We start from the raw sequence: 17017 nt of genomic DNA, 5'->3' as shown, positions 1-17017 counted from the left end.
GTCCAGCCTGTGCGCCCCTTCCCCCCAGCCCACTCTTCCTCAATTTCCCTCCCCCCAGCCCACTCTTCCTCAATTTCCCTCCCCCCAGCCCACTCTTCCTCAATTTCCCTCCCCTCAGCCCATTCTTCCTCAATTTCCCTCCCCCCAGGCCACTCTTCCTCAATTTCCCTGCCCGCAGCCCACTCTTCCTCAAGTCCTTGGGGATTTGGCCTGGATCAGGGAGCGATACCACCTCTGCCCAATTGGCCAAACCCTTGGAGTCGTCCTTGAAGTCTGTCTCTCCCTAGGAGCCCCCTCCATCTCATGCTCCTCCCCGTCCTTGCTCCGCCCCCTCTACTCAGTCTTCCCATAACAGTGCGCACAAGCCTGCGTCCTTGCTCTAAGCATTCCTATGGCTCCCCATCGAACTCAGAGTGGTGTCTGTGGCCTGCCAGGCTCCATCACCTCTGGCCTCACTGCACCTGTGGCCATGTTCACTGGCTCACCGTCTGTCTTCCCCATGGGCATGCGAGCTCCACTAAAACTAGGACCGTCTGGTGTGCTGGTTTTGCCTGTTCTGCCTCCAGGCTCTCCCCTCCAGCCCACACCAGCCCGCTGGGGACCGGCCTCACCTGCTTCCCTGCAGCACGACGCTGCCCTCCTGGGTGGCCCTAGGCCTCATGACATCGCTGTTCTGTCCCCCAACCCTGACTCAGCCTCCCCGACTCCCGGAGCCCTGAGGTCTCAGCTCACGTGACTTCTCCTCCTCCAGGAAGCTTCCTCGAACCACATCCCAGACTGGAGAGGGCCTGTTCTGGTTCCTGTGCCCCCTCGCGCCCCTCGACCGTGGCCTTGCTGTCCTGTTCACTCCTTGTCCCTCCCCAGGACTGTGATCATATGCCCGAGGCCCAGCACAGAGGAGTGCTCTTCAAATGACAGCGATGACCATGAGGGCTGCAGTGCTTCTCCTCAGCAGGCCTCTGCATCTCTCTGTCCCCTCCCCAGGTGTCTGTCTCCCCTGCATGCCCATCACTGTTTACCCCGGCTCATGTGCAAGGAAGGACAGAGTGAGCATTTGAGTGGCCATGGGCAAGGACTCACCGCATTTGCCGTCCTGTAGCACCTGGCCGGCGCCACATGCCCCCTGCCCCTCCAGGGCCTTGGCTGGCCTCTGGGCTACCTCGTACTCAGTGCCTGAGACCTGGACATAGAACTGCTGCCGGCCAATGGACTTGCGCAGGGTCTTGATGGCAGCCTGCAGGCTCTGCTCCGCTCGCTTCCGCAAGCAGTCCGCTTCGCAAGTGTCTGCGGGGGCAGGGAGACAGAACGTGAATCGCTGGCAACCCTGCTAGCAGCTGCCTTTTTAGCTGAGGGTTTCCCCGCGCCAGGCCCTGCACTAGGCTCGGACCACCTCAGTGCATTCTCACAACAGTCCTGGGGCAAGGGGCCACTGTCGTGCCCATCTGACAGATGAGGAGGCTGCGGAGCTGGGAGGCAGGGCCTGCCCAAGGCCACGCGGCAGATCTGAGTGCAATCCAGGCAGCTGCCACCGCAACACATCACCCCTCAGGGTGTGACTCATGGGGCAAGAACTCCTTTCTGTCACTCAAAGACCTCGAGGACTGCCACTGTCCCCAGGAGAGTGTCCAGCTCTCTGGCCTTGAATCCAAGGCCATTTAAGGTCCAGCCCCGTCTGGCCTTGCCAGCCTCATCCCCTCCACTCTGACACTCCCTGTGGATTCCAAAGTATAACCACCTGGCCCTACTCACTGCTTCCTGGACACCTCCTTCTCTCTCTGACCTCTGTGTCTTTGCCCGTTCTTTTTTAATACTTTAAGTTCTAGGGCACATGTGCACAACGTGCAGGTTTGCTACATATGTATACACGTGCCATGTTGGTGTGCTGCACCCATCAACTTGTCAGCACCCATCAACTCATCATTTACATCGGGTATAACTCCCAATGCCATCCCTCCCCACGTCCCCCTCCCCACAATAGGCCCCGGTGTGTGATGTTCCCCTTCCCGTGTGCAGGTGGTCTCATTCTGTTCCCTCTGCCTGAATGCCATTCCTCGCCACCTCTTCCACCCAGTGAGCTTGATTCCAAGCTCTCATTCAAATGGTGCCTCTTCTGGGAAGGCTTCCTGATATGTTTGGATATCTGTCTCTTCCAAATCTCATGTTGAAATCTGATCCCTAATGCTGGGGGTGGGGCCTGGTGGGCGGTGTCAGGGTCATGGATAGGTCCCTCATGAATGGCCTGGTGCTGTCCTGGTGGTAGTGAGTTCTTGCTGGCTCTACTAGTCCCCATGAGATGTGATTGTTGAAAAGACGTAGGCACCCCCTCCCCTCTCTCTTGCTCCTTTCCTCTTGCCATGGGATGCCGGCTGCTCTTCACCTTCCTCCTTGATCAGAAGCAGCCTAAGGCCTCACCAGGCAGACGCTGCTACTGTGTTCTCAGACAGCCTGCAGAGCCCAGAGCCAATAAACTCTTTTCCTGATAAATTATCCAGCCTCAGGTGTTCCTTTTAGCAACGCGAATACACTAAGACATTTCCTTTTTTTTGAGATGGAGTCTCACTCTGTTACCCAGGCTGGAGTGAAGTGGTTCGGTCTCAGCTCACTGCAACCTCTGCCTCCCGGGTTCAAGCGATTCTCCTGCCTCAGCCTCCTGAGTAACTGAGATTACAGGTGCCCACCACCACACCTGGCTAATTTTTGTATTTTTAGTAGAGACGAGGTTTCACCATGTTGGCCAGGCTGGTCTTGAACTCCTGACCTCAAGTGATCCACCCACTTTGGCCTCCCAGAGTGCTGGGATTACAGCTGTGAACCACCGCGCCCAGCCAGACTAAGACATTTCCTAAGCCCTCCCATGGGGGGAGACCTCAGCTGTATGCAGTGTTTGTTCTTGTGCCCACCCCGTCCCCCCCGCCCCGAGTCTCACCTGGCAATGGGTGGTTTACACGTGCGTCTGCCTCTCTGGCTGAGAGTGTTACCTGGGTGGAGACTTTTCACAGTGCCCAAGCCCACAGCCAGGCCCACACCACACTTATCTGCTGACAGATCCCATCTCTTCAACATCAGTGACTCACAAGTTGACACTCACGTATAGCCAAGAGCAAAGTGCTGCTGTGACACCCGAGCCAGCATTAGAACCCCCTTCCGGAACCAGGAAAGACAGTCCTTGGCTCAACCATTCTGGGGGGGCTATACCTATTTGTCCTCCCGGGCCCCAGCAGGAGTGTGGACGGGCAGATAAGGGTCATGTGACTTTTGCGGTCACCTTGTCTCATTGTGGGCTGCCTCTTCTATCCTGGCTGCAGGCGTTGGCCCCTGCCACCCCCCTTTGCTTGTGGGCCTGCCTCTGTCTCCAGCCACAGCTGTGCTCTGGTGGGAGCCCAGCTTCATGCCTGGCAGGCCCCTGGCAGCGCCCCCAGCCTGTTGTCCTCCTTCAGGCCTGCAGAAGCCCCCAAGAGAACCCCTCACCTACCTGAGGCCTCTTCCATCTTTGTCTCGATCTCAAACTCCGCTGTGATGTGCGACACCTCCTTGGATGGGGACTTGCGGCCACGGCGCCTCTTCTTGGAGGAGTCACACTTGAGGGTCACGAAAGTCACATGGCAGTGGTCTGGACAAGGAAAGGACCACTGTGGCAAAGGCGGCATGGGGCAGGGAGCAAGGTCCTACCAAGCCCTGCACACAGAGTACCATCAGCGAGGACCCCTGTGCCTAGCAGTCCGTGGTGCAGATGGAAAAACTCAGGCTAGAGAAGGCCAGGGCTGGCTCGGGGTCTCAGGAGGCGCTGGCGGCTGAGCCAGGTCTCACGCCCGGTCCATCACGCTGCTGCAGGCGGAGGCACCTCCTACATATTCATGAATGAGGCTGTGACCCCAGCTCTGGGCCTGCTGAGGGTTTGGCCAGTGCAGACCGGGCTCCGGGCAGAGCCTGCTGCGTGCTGAAAGCTCTGTTGAGGAGGAATCTTCATGGCGACAGAGCTGGTGCCTTCCTCTGGGGCCCCTCGTACCAAGTTTGCCTCTGCTGTTCCCCCAGCCTGGAAGGTCCTTGGAAACTCTCATTCAATAAACAGCTGCCAGGTGGGAGAGGCCTCCACCCTTGGAAACCAGACTCGCTGGACCCCGGGGCCCTAGCTCCCAGGCATGAGGACTCTCCCACAGCCCCCTTGGTGTGGGTTGGCAGCAGGGCGGCCCACTCACCCAGCAGCGGCTGCCTGGCGGTCTCCTTTGCTCGCGCCTGGCTGTGGGGCCGGAGATGGCACTTGGCATCTCGGATCTTGAAGCGGGCCTTCTGTTTGATGGGGGTGGCAGGGGCATCTGGGGAAAGCCAAAATTCCCCCAGGTGGTGGCCTCTCCTGCAGGCAAGGAGGTGGTGGGGGACAGGGGCTGCCACGGAAAAATCCATCTGGGGCTGGGGGTGGGGCTTGGTCGGAGTCCCTGTGCCCTGACAGCTCTCCTGGCGTGGGGAACCCTCTCCTGCCCCATTTCTCTCCCTGCAAGGCCTAAAACAGGCGAACACATGGATGGTGGCGTCAAGCGCAAGCCCAGGGGCCACCCACCAGAGATCTTCTTTGGAGGAGGAAACGGATCTTCCTACCTCCTCCCCATCACCAAGCCATGACTGTGTTTTAGGAAAGAGCATAGAGCAGAAGAGAGAGGAGAGCAAGGAAGGGAAAGTGCTTTGAAATACTGTAGATTCCCAGGACTGCCGGTTCCTTGCAAGAGCATATCATAGCCCTCGGACTAAAGAAGCCTACCACCACAGGTGCTTACAATAAAATCACATATGCATTCAATATACAGAAATGGGCCAGGTGTGGTGGCTCACGCCTGTAATCCTAGCACTCTGGGAGGCCGAGGCAGGCAGATCATTTGAGGTCAGGGGTTTGAGACTAGCCTGACCAACATGGTGAAACCCTGTCTCTACTAAAAATACAAAAATTAGCCAGGTGTGGTGATGGGCACCTGTAATCCCAGTTATTCGGGAGGCTGAGGCAGGAGAATTGCTTGAACTTGGGATGCGGAGGTTGCAGTGAGCCAAGATCACATCACTGCACTCCAGCCTGGGTGACAGAGTGAGACTCCGTTAAAAGAAAATAATAAAAATAAAGAAACATACAGAAATGCACCTATCTATCAAATTCAGCATCCTGAGTAAGAAAAGCTGCTGAAGACACAATCCCCAGCTCCTTAGCTGGCAGGAGCTAAGGCTGGCTGTGCCATGCTGACCAAGCCCGGAGGGTTGCTCCCGAATGGCTGGGACTGTGCTGCACCTTGGCGCTTCTCGGCACGTTCTGCACGGCCAGGCCAGCTCTGACTCGGCAGAATCTACTAGCCACGGCAGATGTGGCTTACTCCACCCAGACAGTCTGAGATCTGTGCACTCACAGCACGTTAGGGTCCCTGAACCACTCTGGCTGTGACCTCAGAGCCGGAAGGGCCCTCCCATGGTCCCCTGACTCTGGGCTGGAACTCAGCCTGCAGCATGCTGGCTTCTAGGTCCTGGGCCTGGCTCATCGCCAGTGCCCCAGGCCACCGAGAGCAGGAAGGTCTTCCCTGGGCAGTGCCCCTTCCTCCCCTGCCAGCATGACGCTGGATGCAAAGTCAAGGTCACCCAGTGGCATGCAGCATGGACAGGCCGAGGGGTTACCTGAGCAGCTGGGCCCGAGGCCAGAGCTGGTGCCGTTGCGTTTCTGCAGTGCCTTGCCCTGCGGCCCTGGAACTCCGCAGCTCAGGACGTAGCTATTTTCCGAGTCTGCAGAGAAGCCAGTGGGTGAGGTGGGCCAGGGTGCGCCTCCCTCCCACGGCCCTCAGGTTCTTGGGGCCTCCGAGGGATTGTGGAGTGAGACGAAGATCAGGACAGATTCTTCCGCCAGTTTCCGCTACACAACCACAGGCAAGTGGCCTGGAGGAAGGAGCCCACTGGGTTTACTGAGGACAGTGAGGCCCACAGAAAACCAGACAGCTGCCTTAGCGTCACTCAGTTATCAGAGACCCTCACTCCTAGGTCGGGCTCTTTCCTGGAGGACAGCTGGGAGCAATGGTGGGACCCCAGGGAAGAAGAACCCCCTGCCACAGCACCCCATCTCAGGGACAGCCGGGTTACCTGGCACAAAGAGCGTGTGGGCCGGGCAGGAAAGGAAGCAGCTCTCCACGCCGCCCACCTTGCCGCAGGACAGCTGGGCCCGGGGGGAGGTCTTGGTGCGAGAAAGACACTGGCCTGTGTCTGTGAAGGGAGATGGTAGAGAGGCTGAGAGAGGCCGGGGCGGAGGCTTCCCGGAGCCGGGAGGGTCCTGGCCATGGCCTAATGGGGACTCCCCCCACTGCCCTCTTCCATGGCTGGGCTGGCTTGGTGGGAAGATGCCTGGAGATCACAGGTCCCTTGGTCGTGTGGGGATGCTGGGCCCAGACAGCTGGCTTAGTCCCTCCTCCCGCTCAGGCTCCAGTCCTGGCTGTGAGAAGGTTCCTGTCCCCATCCCCAGACCAGGAACTCCCTGAGGGCAGGGCTGAGTTCTCCAGGGCAGGCGTCTGTTCCCCCTGGCGGTAAATGAACACGGGCTTCCTGGGAGGGCCATGGGAGGGACTGCTCAGAAGCACCTCTTTGGGGCAGCCCCTGATACAGGTGTCTGGAGACGTCGGAAACAGCCTCCAAAATTTTTCACATGCTGACTTATCTTTAGAGGATGAGAAAGTCCCCCGGACTCCGAGGAAAAGACTGATGGTTCTACAGCCATGGTAAATACCAGAACTGATTTTACAGACAGCTAATGAGTCGGTAACAGCCGGCTTACGTGGCGCGCCTCTGAAAGCCAGCTCCTGAGTGACAGCCTCACACTCTGCTCAGTCATCAGTGTGGGGTCACTCCAGGGTAACCAGGCTTCCAGGCTCAGGCAAGTCACCTCCCTTCTGTAACCCACACAGGCCATGCTTTTACACTCCCATCACCCTGATCCCAACCTGCCTGGAATAAGCTTGCTCCAAATCCCCAGGGAAGACCGACAGTTTGCCTTGCTCCCTGAGCCTGCCTGACCAACACAGTTCCCCCTTTCTTAAGTGACAGCTCGGCTTTCTGGTTTCAGATACTGAGCGGTGGCTGATCTCATCCTTTGGTAATTCCAGAGGTTCCTCCAAGATTGTTTTAGAAACCCTTGCTTCCCAGTGTCCTTTGGGAGCCGTGAGCCACAGGTGTCCTTGGTCAAGCCCCCGGGGCCCACATTTGGTCTGTCCTGCTGACTGCTTTCTGGGAGGGCAGAGTGCGGCAGCACCCTGAGTTCTCACTTGCTTTGCTGCTCTCTTGCGCTGACTGCTTTGTTAGCAAGTGGTTCTCTGGCTGTGGAGCAAGACCTTGTGTTCGGAGACGCACATTTACCTGCGTGTTCTGCTGCTGGGCACTTTGCTTTTGCTTGACTATTAGATAAAGGTTTATCTCATGAGTTTTGTTGTGCTCTGACTTGTCTCGTGTCTGCTGGATAGACAACGGGGTGCTCCTTGGGGAGCAGACGGCAACATAGACTCTGCATGCTTCCAACTCAATCCAAGCTGGCCCCCAGGATCAATGGTCAGAGGTCTATGATACTAGGGGCCAATTCCCATAGGCGACTAGGCAGAGTTTTCCTTGGGTCTCTTCTCAAGTCTTCCTCAGGGCACTCCTGTTCTGCCAACACGTGAAAGGAGGCCCCTTTGTCTTCTCCATATTCTGGGGTCACAGCTGTCAGATCACTGACTGCACGGCCCTTTCCAGCCTGTGCATGTTTGGGGGAACCGGGAACGTCATTCTAAGCACACACTTTTGACTGATGAAAGTGATGATCACGGGCTGGTTATGCCAAGGCTGCAACTTCCCTGGCTGAGCTCCTGCAGCCTTATGAATTTAGACTATTATCCTAGCTTGTGCTTCTCTTGGTAAATGGCAAACTGCCCCCTACTCACCACAAAACCCAAACAGCGACAACTACCACCAACTTAGAATAACATCGGTCATTGTGGGAACTTCTGACACATCAAAACTAACACATTAATATATTTAAGAGGAGCTCTAAAATGTTAGGAGACAAAATGCCATCATTTAATAGCTTCTGCCACTGGTATACCTTGGCCTCAGTTTCCTCCCACCCAAACCTTCTGAAATCCACTTGCCGCTCTCTCCGCCCAGCTCCATCTTCACCAGCCACTCATCGCATCCTACCCTCTCTGCTCCTGCCCCTCACCTCCTACACAAGCAACTCCTCCCTTAGGGTTTATCCCAGGAAAGGAAAAATCCTATTGCACAATATTCCATTAAAGTTGCTGAGCCAGAAATCAGATCTCTAATGCTGGATGTAAAGCCAGGTCTAGAGCTATGCTGAGTGCTGAAGGAAATTTTCCTAAACTCCAGGAGACAGACCAACATTTGTTTAAGAATTCAGGATATTGGCCGGGCGCGGTGGCTCAAGCCTGTAATCCCAGCACTTTGGGAGGCCGAGACGGGTGGATCACGAGGTCAGGAGATCGAGACCATCCTGGTAACACGGTGAAACCCCGTCTCTACTAAAAAATACAAAAAAACTAGCCGGGTGAGCTGGCGGGCGCCTGTAGTCCCAGCTACTCGGGAGGCTGAGGCAGGAGAATGGCGTAAACCCGGGAGGCGGAGCTTGCAGTGAGCTGAGATCTGGCCACTGCACTCCAGCCCGGGTGACAGAGCGAGACTCCGTCTCAAAAAAAAAAAAAAAAAAAAAAAAAAAAGATTTCAGGATATCATTGGATAGCTATTGTCCTGGGTGATCAGGTCTGTATCACAATGAGTTCACCTAACTGTTAGGATCTTGGATGGAAGAAAATGTTCAAAAGCAGCAGACGGTAAAGAGCAGTAGAAGCGGCCGGGTGCGGTGGCTCACGCCTGCAATCCCAGCACTTTGGGAGGCCAAGGCGGGTGGATCACAAGGTCAGGACTTCGAGACCAGCCTGGCCAATATGGTGAAACCTCCTCTCTACTAAAAATACAAAAATTAGGTGGTCTGGTGATGTACCCACCTCAGCCTCTCCAAGTGCTGGGATTACAGGCGTGAGTGACCGCGCCCGGCCAAACGTTTCCTTCTGAGAAACTAAATGTGTCAGCCTCTTTCTCCCGCCACTCAGTTTCCTTGGCCCTTGGAGGCAGGTTTGCGTAAACCCGCTCACCACAGAGCAATGACCCCGTAATATCCTCAATGAACAACACTTTCCTGCAAAGAATCTGAAGGTACCATATCCTTCCTGTGCTCCTAAGACGGATATCCCCTAATGCTGCCTCTGCCACCAACCAGCACAACCCCAAACAAGCTCTTTCCCGAAACTCAACAGAAGCGCAGCACTTGACTTTGTTCAGCGAGACTTTGTCTGAACAGCACAGCAGTTCCTTCCGTAAGTACGTGAGAAACTCAACCTTCCGATTTCAGATATTAAATGATGGTCTGTATTCACCAACGCGTTCATTCCTCCGACAAATACTGACTCGTGTCTATGATTGTCAGGGTCTGTTCCAGGAGCTGGGGCTCCAGCAGTGAATGGGACAGGCCAAGAAGACCTGTTGAACTGTGTCAAGCTTCCATTCTAGTGAGGACAGAGAGACGGACAGACAGACGGACGTAAACCAACACGAACCTGTAAAGTGCACATTACTTCTGGTGGCTGGGAGTGTGATGGGAACGAAAGACAGCTTGAAGCAAAGGGGGCCCAGATGGGTGCGGAAGTGGCCGAGGCTGCGGCTCTGGGTGGGTGACGGGGCAGGCCTCACCCACAGACCGTCACAGCAAGGGAGGAGTGAGGAGTGCTGGGAGACAGCCCTCCAGGCCAAGAGAAGTGCACAGCCTCGGGCCAAGGGCTGGTGGAGGCCCTGTGAAGTCAGTGAGGCTGGCCTGAAGCAAGCGAGGGAGACAGCAGAGGGCAATCCCATCAGCTGGCCTTCAGGCCATTCCAAGCACTGTAGCTTTGATTCAGAGTCAAAGGAGGAGTCAAAGGAGGGGTGGGTAGTGGTAGTGGAAGGGGTGGAGGGTGCGGTGCGGTGCGGTGGCGGGGAGGTGGGGGGAGGAGGGGCAGTTCAGAGCCCAGAGGGATGTTGTAACTCAAATTTACAAGGCTCACTTAGGCTGCCCTGGGGATGTTAGAGCGTGGCCGGGCAAGGACCCGGTGCGAGGTTCCAGGAGGGCAGGCCCACAGCCCCAGCACCCAGACAGGGCCCTGTGTACAGGGAACCAGGGAACGCAGGGGCCCCTCCAGAACTCAGCCTAGGGGCACCCAGTGCTGCGAGCACGTCCGCAGAGGGTGCAGGGACCATGGGCTTTCCGGGAGGCACTGCCACATCCCCTGCAACTGTGCCCCACTGAGGCTGCTGCACCCCGAGTGACCCTCTTCCTCCCCCTCAGCTTCCCCAGCAGGACAAGGGGAAGCTGCCAGAGGAGAGGCCTCCACACCCACTCCCTCTAAGCTTCTAGCTCTACGGAGACGTCAGCAGGGCCCTGTGCCCCACGGCTGGGGCTGCACACAGACCCCCAGATCTCCTCTGTGCCCTCCTCCCCACCGCAGGTCCCTGTTGCTGTGCCTCTGGTTGACACTGGCATGCTCTGCCTGGGACCCCCTCCTTCTCTGCAAGTCCTCATTCCCATCGGCCATACCCCAGCAGCAGAGTAACCTCTGCCCGGGAAGGCAAGGCCTGGAGGAAAGGGAGGGGCTGCCCTGCTCAGCCCCACCTCAGAAAAGCCACTGCCCCTCTCATCCAAGCCCGGGTACAGGGGAGGAGCCAGCACAGGGTGGCCACCTACCCACGCAGTCCTTCCGGTTCCAGTGGAGCCGCCTCCCCGGGGGACAGACACACTCGTAGCTGCCCTTGGTGTTGACGCAGCCCTGGTCACAGCTCCCATTGTTCATGCTGCACTCGTCCACATCTGGAAGCACAGCGGGCGTAAGGGCAGAGGGGAGGCTGGCGGCTGGCGGCTGGCAGGGGAGGGGACTACCCGGGGCAAGAGGGCCGAGAATCTCCTGACCCCCGGAGTCAGACAGCATCACGGAATGCAGAGGAGCAGTGCACACGCCACACGCACACACACGCGGGGGTTTAGAAGGCTCCTCACAGACCCCAACGTCCCTTCCCCTAGGAACCTCAGTCGTTTTTCTGAACTCAGGCAGCTGCACCCCAGGCTGGGGGGCAGAGGAGGTGGCACGCGATTAAAGTTCCAACCCAACCAGGTTTTGTGGCGCAGGGAATACGCACTGCTCCAGGGACTGTGAAACTGATTTTATCATGGGACTCTGGACAAGCCCTTTTCTAGCCCCAGGTCCCCTGCGGTACAACAGACACCAGGGTGAACGAGGTCACCTCCTCTGACCAAAAGCACCTGCTGGAGCTGGGGGAAGGGGCTGGGCTCCATGTTCTGCTAGTTCTTGAGCTGCCTGCACTGGGCAGGCCCAGGGAAGGGGTGCCCAGGTTTTCGAGAGTCTTTCCAGAAGAATCTGTAGCCCACCTCCAGAAGCCCAAGCACCAGCTGTGTCCTGATCACATTCTTGCCTGACCCTCTCTGATCTTCGAGTGGCCTGGCATCGTGAGTGTGGCTGCCCCCAGGCCACAGAAAAGGAAGAGACAGGGGACCGTCCTTGGCTTCCCAATCTCCACCCACCACGCCCATATAACACCAAGTCCCAGCAGCCTGGCTCTGGCTCCTAAATACATCTAGAACCTTCCTCTTTGTTCCATCCCTGCCCACCCTGCCCTGGCTCCAGCAGTGTGCGCTCCCATGCCTGGAGCTGCCTTCCCAGTGGTACCCTGGATTCCACTCTCCTTTCCATGCGGCCACTGGGGCATCCAGTTCCATGAACCTGACCATATTGCACCCCTGCTTAAACCCTCCACAGGCTTCTCCTCTGACTGGGAATACACCCCCAACTCCCCTGTGGGCTCCCGAAGCCTGCACGGCGGGGTAGCGCCCCCTATCTGCATCTTCCTCTGAGCTCCCTCCTCCTGTGGGCCCAGCCCTGTGGCTGCCTCTTGGTCCTTCTGTCCACTGCTTTCTCACGCGGAAGCCTCTGGAGTGCCTCCCCACCCCCTAGCCAAACACTCCCCCTTGGGGATCCCGAACTGCGCCTCTACCCTGCCCCTCTCTGCTGTGAGCCTCCCTGGAACGAGCTGTCTGGAATTTCCATGTCTTGGCTGCCTCCGCTCCTGGCCCGGGTTCTCTAGTAAATGTGGTTTCCAGTCCCATGCCCATCTGGTCAAGCCCTGGCACTGGCAGAGACCTGCTACCCACCTCTAACCATTTCCTGCTACCCCTTGTCTCCCCAGCCCTGCCCCACTTGCCCTTGGCTGAGCCCCTCTGCCCAGCAGTCCCTGTCCTTGCTGAGGCCTCGGGCCCCCCAGGGTTGAGGGCAGGGTTGGGATGCGGGGTGCAGTGTAGGTGGCCGTGTGGCCAGGCGCGTGCCTCGGGGGGGAGGTGGCCCTGGCGGGCAGGCTGCAGACCTCCGCAGTGAGTTGTCCCATAGAGGATGTAGCCGCGGTGACACAGGCACTGGAAGCTGCCCGGGGAGTTGATGCAGATGTGGTCACAGGTCCGCTCGAAGGAGCACTCGTCAATGTCTGCATGGCCACAGGGAGACAAAGTTGGGGGAGGAGTTTGAGGGAGTAGTAGGTAGGCACGGCCTGTCACTCTCAGTCACTCAAGGCACATCTGTGGACACACAATCCCTGGGCCGAGACGCAAATGGGAGACTCCTTCTTGCTGCTCGACTTTCCATTGTGTTTCCATTAGCCTTCTGTTTCTGGGTTGGGAACCACCTCACTTCTTTTCTGGAGATGAGCAGGGCAGAAACATTGTGAATGGAGGGGATTATTATGAATCTCTGCCATTTTACGATCTCATAGTCAACTCTGATTAGGAGTGGTGGAGAGGCATTGAACCCACGTCTGCAGGAAACAGACTGTGGCTGGCCCCAGGGCCCTGCAGAGGCAGCTGACTTGGGACATAAACCTAGGCCTCTTGGATGCTGACCAAAGCATCTTTCCCCATCACCCCATGACGTTTCTTGAGAAAATAAGGAAAACCATACAAGTAAAAAGAGAAGAGGAAATACACCACCCATAAAGGTTAAAAAGGCAGCTCTGATAGAATATGAAAGGTGATGATAAGCTTTCTGGCAGCCAAGGTAAAAAGGGAAAGAGGGAATCATGGGGTGTTTGTTCCTGGAAAGGAAAAAACGAACCACCATGTTCACTGGAGACAAGTCTGTCCTGGCCATAAATTCTGAAGAAAATGGCTGTTATGGGACAGTTGATGTGGACCCCTGAAGGCAAAACAGACACCAACCTGCCCCTCCTAGGGCATAACAGTTAAGAGTTCATTCTTTGAAAACATTAGCTCATGTAATTTCACAAATATTTGTCATATATTCATATTTATAAAAACACTAACACAAGGAAGAAATTGTGCATGGGTGCTCAAAGGTGAGTGTGCTCCCTCCCAGGGAGGATCTGGGACCTCCTGGTGCTTGTGGCACCTGGGATAAAATCTGAAGGATAGAACCAGCCTGGAATGAGGGAATGAGTGTGGAGGAAGGGTGCTTCAGGCAGCTGCTAGGAGGTAGGGGCATGTGGTGCCCAGGAGACGCACCTGTTCCCTTGCGCCTAGCGCCATCTGAACTCCCCTCCCCTCCTAGGAGCCTCCTAGGAGCCATCCTGGCAGGTCCACTTGTGTGGAGCCCGAGGGGGACTGCGGGAGTGTCTGGGGTCCCCTGAGTGCCAAGCAAAGGAGCATGGACCCTTCCCTGCTAGACCTGTGGAGCCCAGAGCCCCAAGGCCTCAGAGAGATGAGCCTGGAAGGGCGTGGAAAAAGATACAGGTGGGGGTGGGGCGGGTGAGGACAGGGCCTCACAAGCGATCTCACCTCCTCCTCGACAGCCGCCTGCCTCTTTCAGGGGGCAGCTGGGAGGCAAGGTCAAGGGCTCTCTTCAGCCCTCTGCAGAACTTGGCAAGGCCAATAGAGAAACAAAGTCAAAGTCAGAGGAACCCTGATAGAGCCTGGACAGACGCTGTGCTCCTGATCAGACCTCAGGCCCTGAGGAGGACAGGGCCAGGATGCCCGTCCAGGAATGAAGAGGCTGAGCCTGGGGAAGGGAGTGGCTGGCACGGGGCACACTTGATTCTGAGGACGGCCGGCCCTGGCGCCACTCCCGCCAGCCTCCTGCTTTTACATTCTTCAGGGACCTTGCAGGAGCACAGCCCTCACTCCTCAGGGCCTCACCCTGCCCTGTGCCAGCCCCCGAGCTGCACTGACAGGCAGAAGCACAGCTCAGTACCCAGACAAGGCCACATGCTGCCCGCAACTGCTGGTACCCCACAGGCACAAAACAACCAGACCACAGCTGGATCATCGTCAGGGAAAGAGGGCCCCTGCCCTGCCACATGGGGTGCCCCACCCCCTGCACTTTCTCCCAGTGTGAGGCCCACAGGGCACCTGTCTCCTTTCTCATGGCCTCATCCAGCCCCACCAAGTTCCTTGTGGTCCCCTAAACCTCCTCAGGCCGGCAGTGCCATCTCCTGTGTGGGTTTACCTCCCTGGCTCCTCCTGGAAAATCCCTACTCACCCCTCAAGCATTTCACCAACGGACCCTCCCCTGCAGCCTTCCCCGACCCCGCTCTGCACTGCCAGCCTCTGGGCTCCCGCTGCATCCTGGATCCCACTAGACTCGTCCTGGGCTGGGATTCTTGGCTTCTGTCCAGACCCCTCCTTCTCTTTATCCTTGTTTCCAGCAGGTGAGGATTGTTCGAGAGCGCCTGCCTGCAATGTGCAATGCTTTCCAACAGATGGCAGCATCCCACCTCCGAAGCCAGAGGAGTTCGACGCTGGGAGGCCCGTGGGCCACATGGGGAGGGAGGGGCTGGGTGAGCCGATGAGTTCGGCCACCGGCTCCCTCTGCCACCTGGGACATGTGCTGAAGCCCTCCCGGGCCTCAGTTTCCCTTCAATAAAAGGAACAGATTGGACTGGATGTCCCCTAGAGTCATAAAGGACCCTGTTTCCTCGGGCCCAACCCCATCTGCGTTCCCCTCCCCTCCTAGGAGCCCGTGTCAGCCCAGGAGGTTGGAAGAGGTACGACCCCGCTGGGCCCGAGGGCCACCTGGGGCATGGCAGGGGCTCACCCTGGCAGGTGCGCTCATCGGTGAGCAGCTTGTAGCCCTTCCGGCAGCCGCACTCGAAGCTGCCCACGGTGTTGCGGCAGAAGTGGTCGCAGCCTCCGTTGTTGACCAGGCACTCGTTGATGTCTGTGGGAGCCAAGGCGGATGGAGGAGTGAGAGCCAGGAGAATCAGCTTGTGTGACCAGCGGGGGGACGACAGACTAGTGGCAGGGATGACACTGCTCTGACTTGCCTGGTGCCCACTCCCCAGGCTGGCTGCTGGCTCCCCAGCTGGGCAGAGGGTGGAGGCCCTGTCTCCTAGGGGTCAGGGCAGGGGCTGGGTTGTACTGCAAAGGGTCAGCTCCCCAAGCTTCACCACTTCCCCTGAGACTTGGCAAGCCTGGGATGTGCGATATCGAGTAGAGAGGAAGTGACGGCTGCTGTGCCCAGCAAGAAAGCAGGGACGGCGACTCTCCCATGTCCTCTCATCTGCAGGTCCAGGGAGGCCACCTGGCCAGCAGGGAGGCTGGAGCAGGCAGGCACCACTTCTGGTGACCTCAGCAAGCTCCTAGACCCCTGAGCCTTGGCCTCCTGTCTGCAGAGCGAAGACAGGAAGTGCACCCACTCTGAAGGACATCACGAGGACTAGAAAACATTTCCACAGTGCCGGTGCTTGATCAGCGCTCAAGAAACGTTTTTCAAAAAGTAGGCATTTTTGCCTCTGTTGGAGGAGTACACTGAGGCTTAGAGAGGGAAAGCACCTGGTTCAAGAGGCTTCAGGAGGTAAGTGGGCAGCTGCGCTATGCAGTGGGCCTGACGCTCCCCATTTTCCCAGCCTGACTCCTCACCTGTTTGTTTGAGCTGCTTCTTCACTTAGCAGTGAATGAGGTGTAGTATGCTCCGAAGGTTGCCTGGCCCAATCCCGAGTAATAAATGACACCATCCTGAGCAACTCTGCCAGTCAGTCTCTGCTTGCATACCTCCAGGGACGGGGAGCTTTCTCCCTCCCAGCATGGCCTGCCGCCGATGCCTCACAGATGTCTTCCTCACCCTGAGCGCAGCCCTGACTCCTGTCAGCCCCCATGCTCCTGCTTCCTTGCTGGGCCCATCTGGGCTTTGCCCTTAGGCCCTGGGCGAGCCTGGCATTCTGTTTCATCAGAGGTCCCTGTCCCCAAGGGGCTTCTTCTCCAAGGGACACAGTCTTAGCTACTCCCAAATTCCTCTTGGGTCCCGACCTCCAGTTCCCCATGCTGGCCACCCCTCCGGACTCTCTCCAGTTCCCCATGCTGGCCACCCCCTCCAGACTCTCTCCAGCAATGAGTAAGAAAAATAAGAGGTTTTATTTCTACACTACAGGGTGGCTTAAAAAAATAATCAGTGCTGGCCAGGCATGGTGGCTCATGCCTGTAATCCCAGCACTTTAGGAGGCCGAGGCAGGCGGATCACCTGAGGTCGGGAGTTCGAGAGCAGCCTGGCCAACATGGAGAAACCCTGTCTCTACTAAAAATACAAAACTAGCCGTGTGTGGTGGCGCATGCCTGTAATCCCAGCTACCTGGAAGCTGAGGCAGGAGAATCGCTTGAACCCAGGAGGCGGAGGTTGCGGTGGGCCAAGATCGTGCCATCGCACTCCAGCCTGGGCAACAAGAGTGAAACTCCATCTCAAAAAAAAAAAAAAAATAATAATCAGTGCTGGCTTTCAGGACGGCGGTCTCACCCTGACTTGGAGAAGCAAAAAGGAGGCAGTGGAAGAGGCCCTTCCAGAGAGGACAATGGGAAGAGCAGCGCCTGTTGGTCACCGGTCACGTCTCAGCAGACCTGCCAGATGCAGATTCCAGCACCTGCAGAGCCCATCCTGGGCGTAGTTGCTGGGTCAGGTGCCTGAGTGCCCGTCCAGTATCACTGGCA

At 57.4% G+C, this 17017-nt stretch overlaps 2 protein-coding genes across 4 annotated transcripts in view; both read right to left on the bottom strand.

Annotated features, from left to right (window-relative positions):
- Positions 1 to 17017, bottom strand: part of SCUBE1 (signal peptide, CUB domain and EGF like domain containing 1) — a 143891-nt gene that overhangs the window by 15986 nt on the left and 110888 nt on the right. For all 3 annotated transcript variants that reach the window (XM_028827624.2, XM_015150522.3, XM_077949395.1), the window contains 8 exons: positions 15135 to 15257; positions 12460 to 12576; positions 10772 to 10894; positions 6103 to 6222; positions 5647 to 5751; positions 4197 to 4313; positions 3473 to 3610; positions 1081 to 1284 (listed from right to left, as the gene is read on the bottom strand). In XM_028827624.2, the coding sequence (XP_028683457.2) occupies positions 1081 to 1284; positions 3473 to 3610; positions 4197 to 4313; positions 5647 to 5751; positions 6103 to 6222; positions 10772 to 10894; positions 12460 to 12576; positions 15135 to 15257 (1047 nt within the window). The remainder of the gene's footprint in view (positions 1 to 1080; positions 1285 to 3472; positions 3611 to 4196; positions 4314 to 5646; positions 5752 to 6102; positions 6223 to 10771; positions 10895 to 12459; positions 12577 to 15134; positions 15258 to 17017) is intronic.
- The window catches only part of TTLL12 (tubulin tyrosine ligase like 12), an 86896-nt gene that overhangs the window by 66794 nt on the left and 3085 nt on the right, over positions 1 to 17017 (bottom strand). The window lies entirely within an intron of this gene.

The sequence above is a fragment of the Macaca mulatta genome, chromosome 10, assembly GCF_049350105.2.
Source record: "Macaca mulatta isolate MMU2019108-1 chromosome 10, T2T-MMU8v2.0, whole genome shotgun sequence".
Classification (NCBI taxonomy): domain Eukaryota; kingdom Metazoa; phylum Chordata; class Mammalia; order Primates; family Cercopithecidae; genus Macaca; species Macaca mulatta.
The sequence above is the reverse complement of the archived record's forward strand: the minus strand, read 5'-3'. Positions and strand labels throughout refer to the sequence as shown.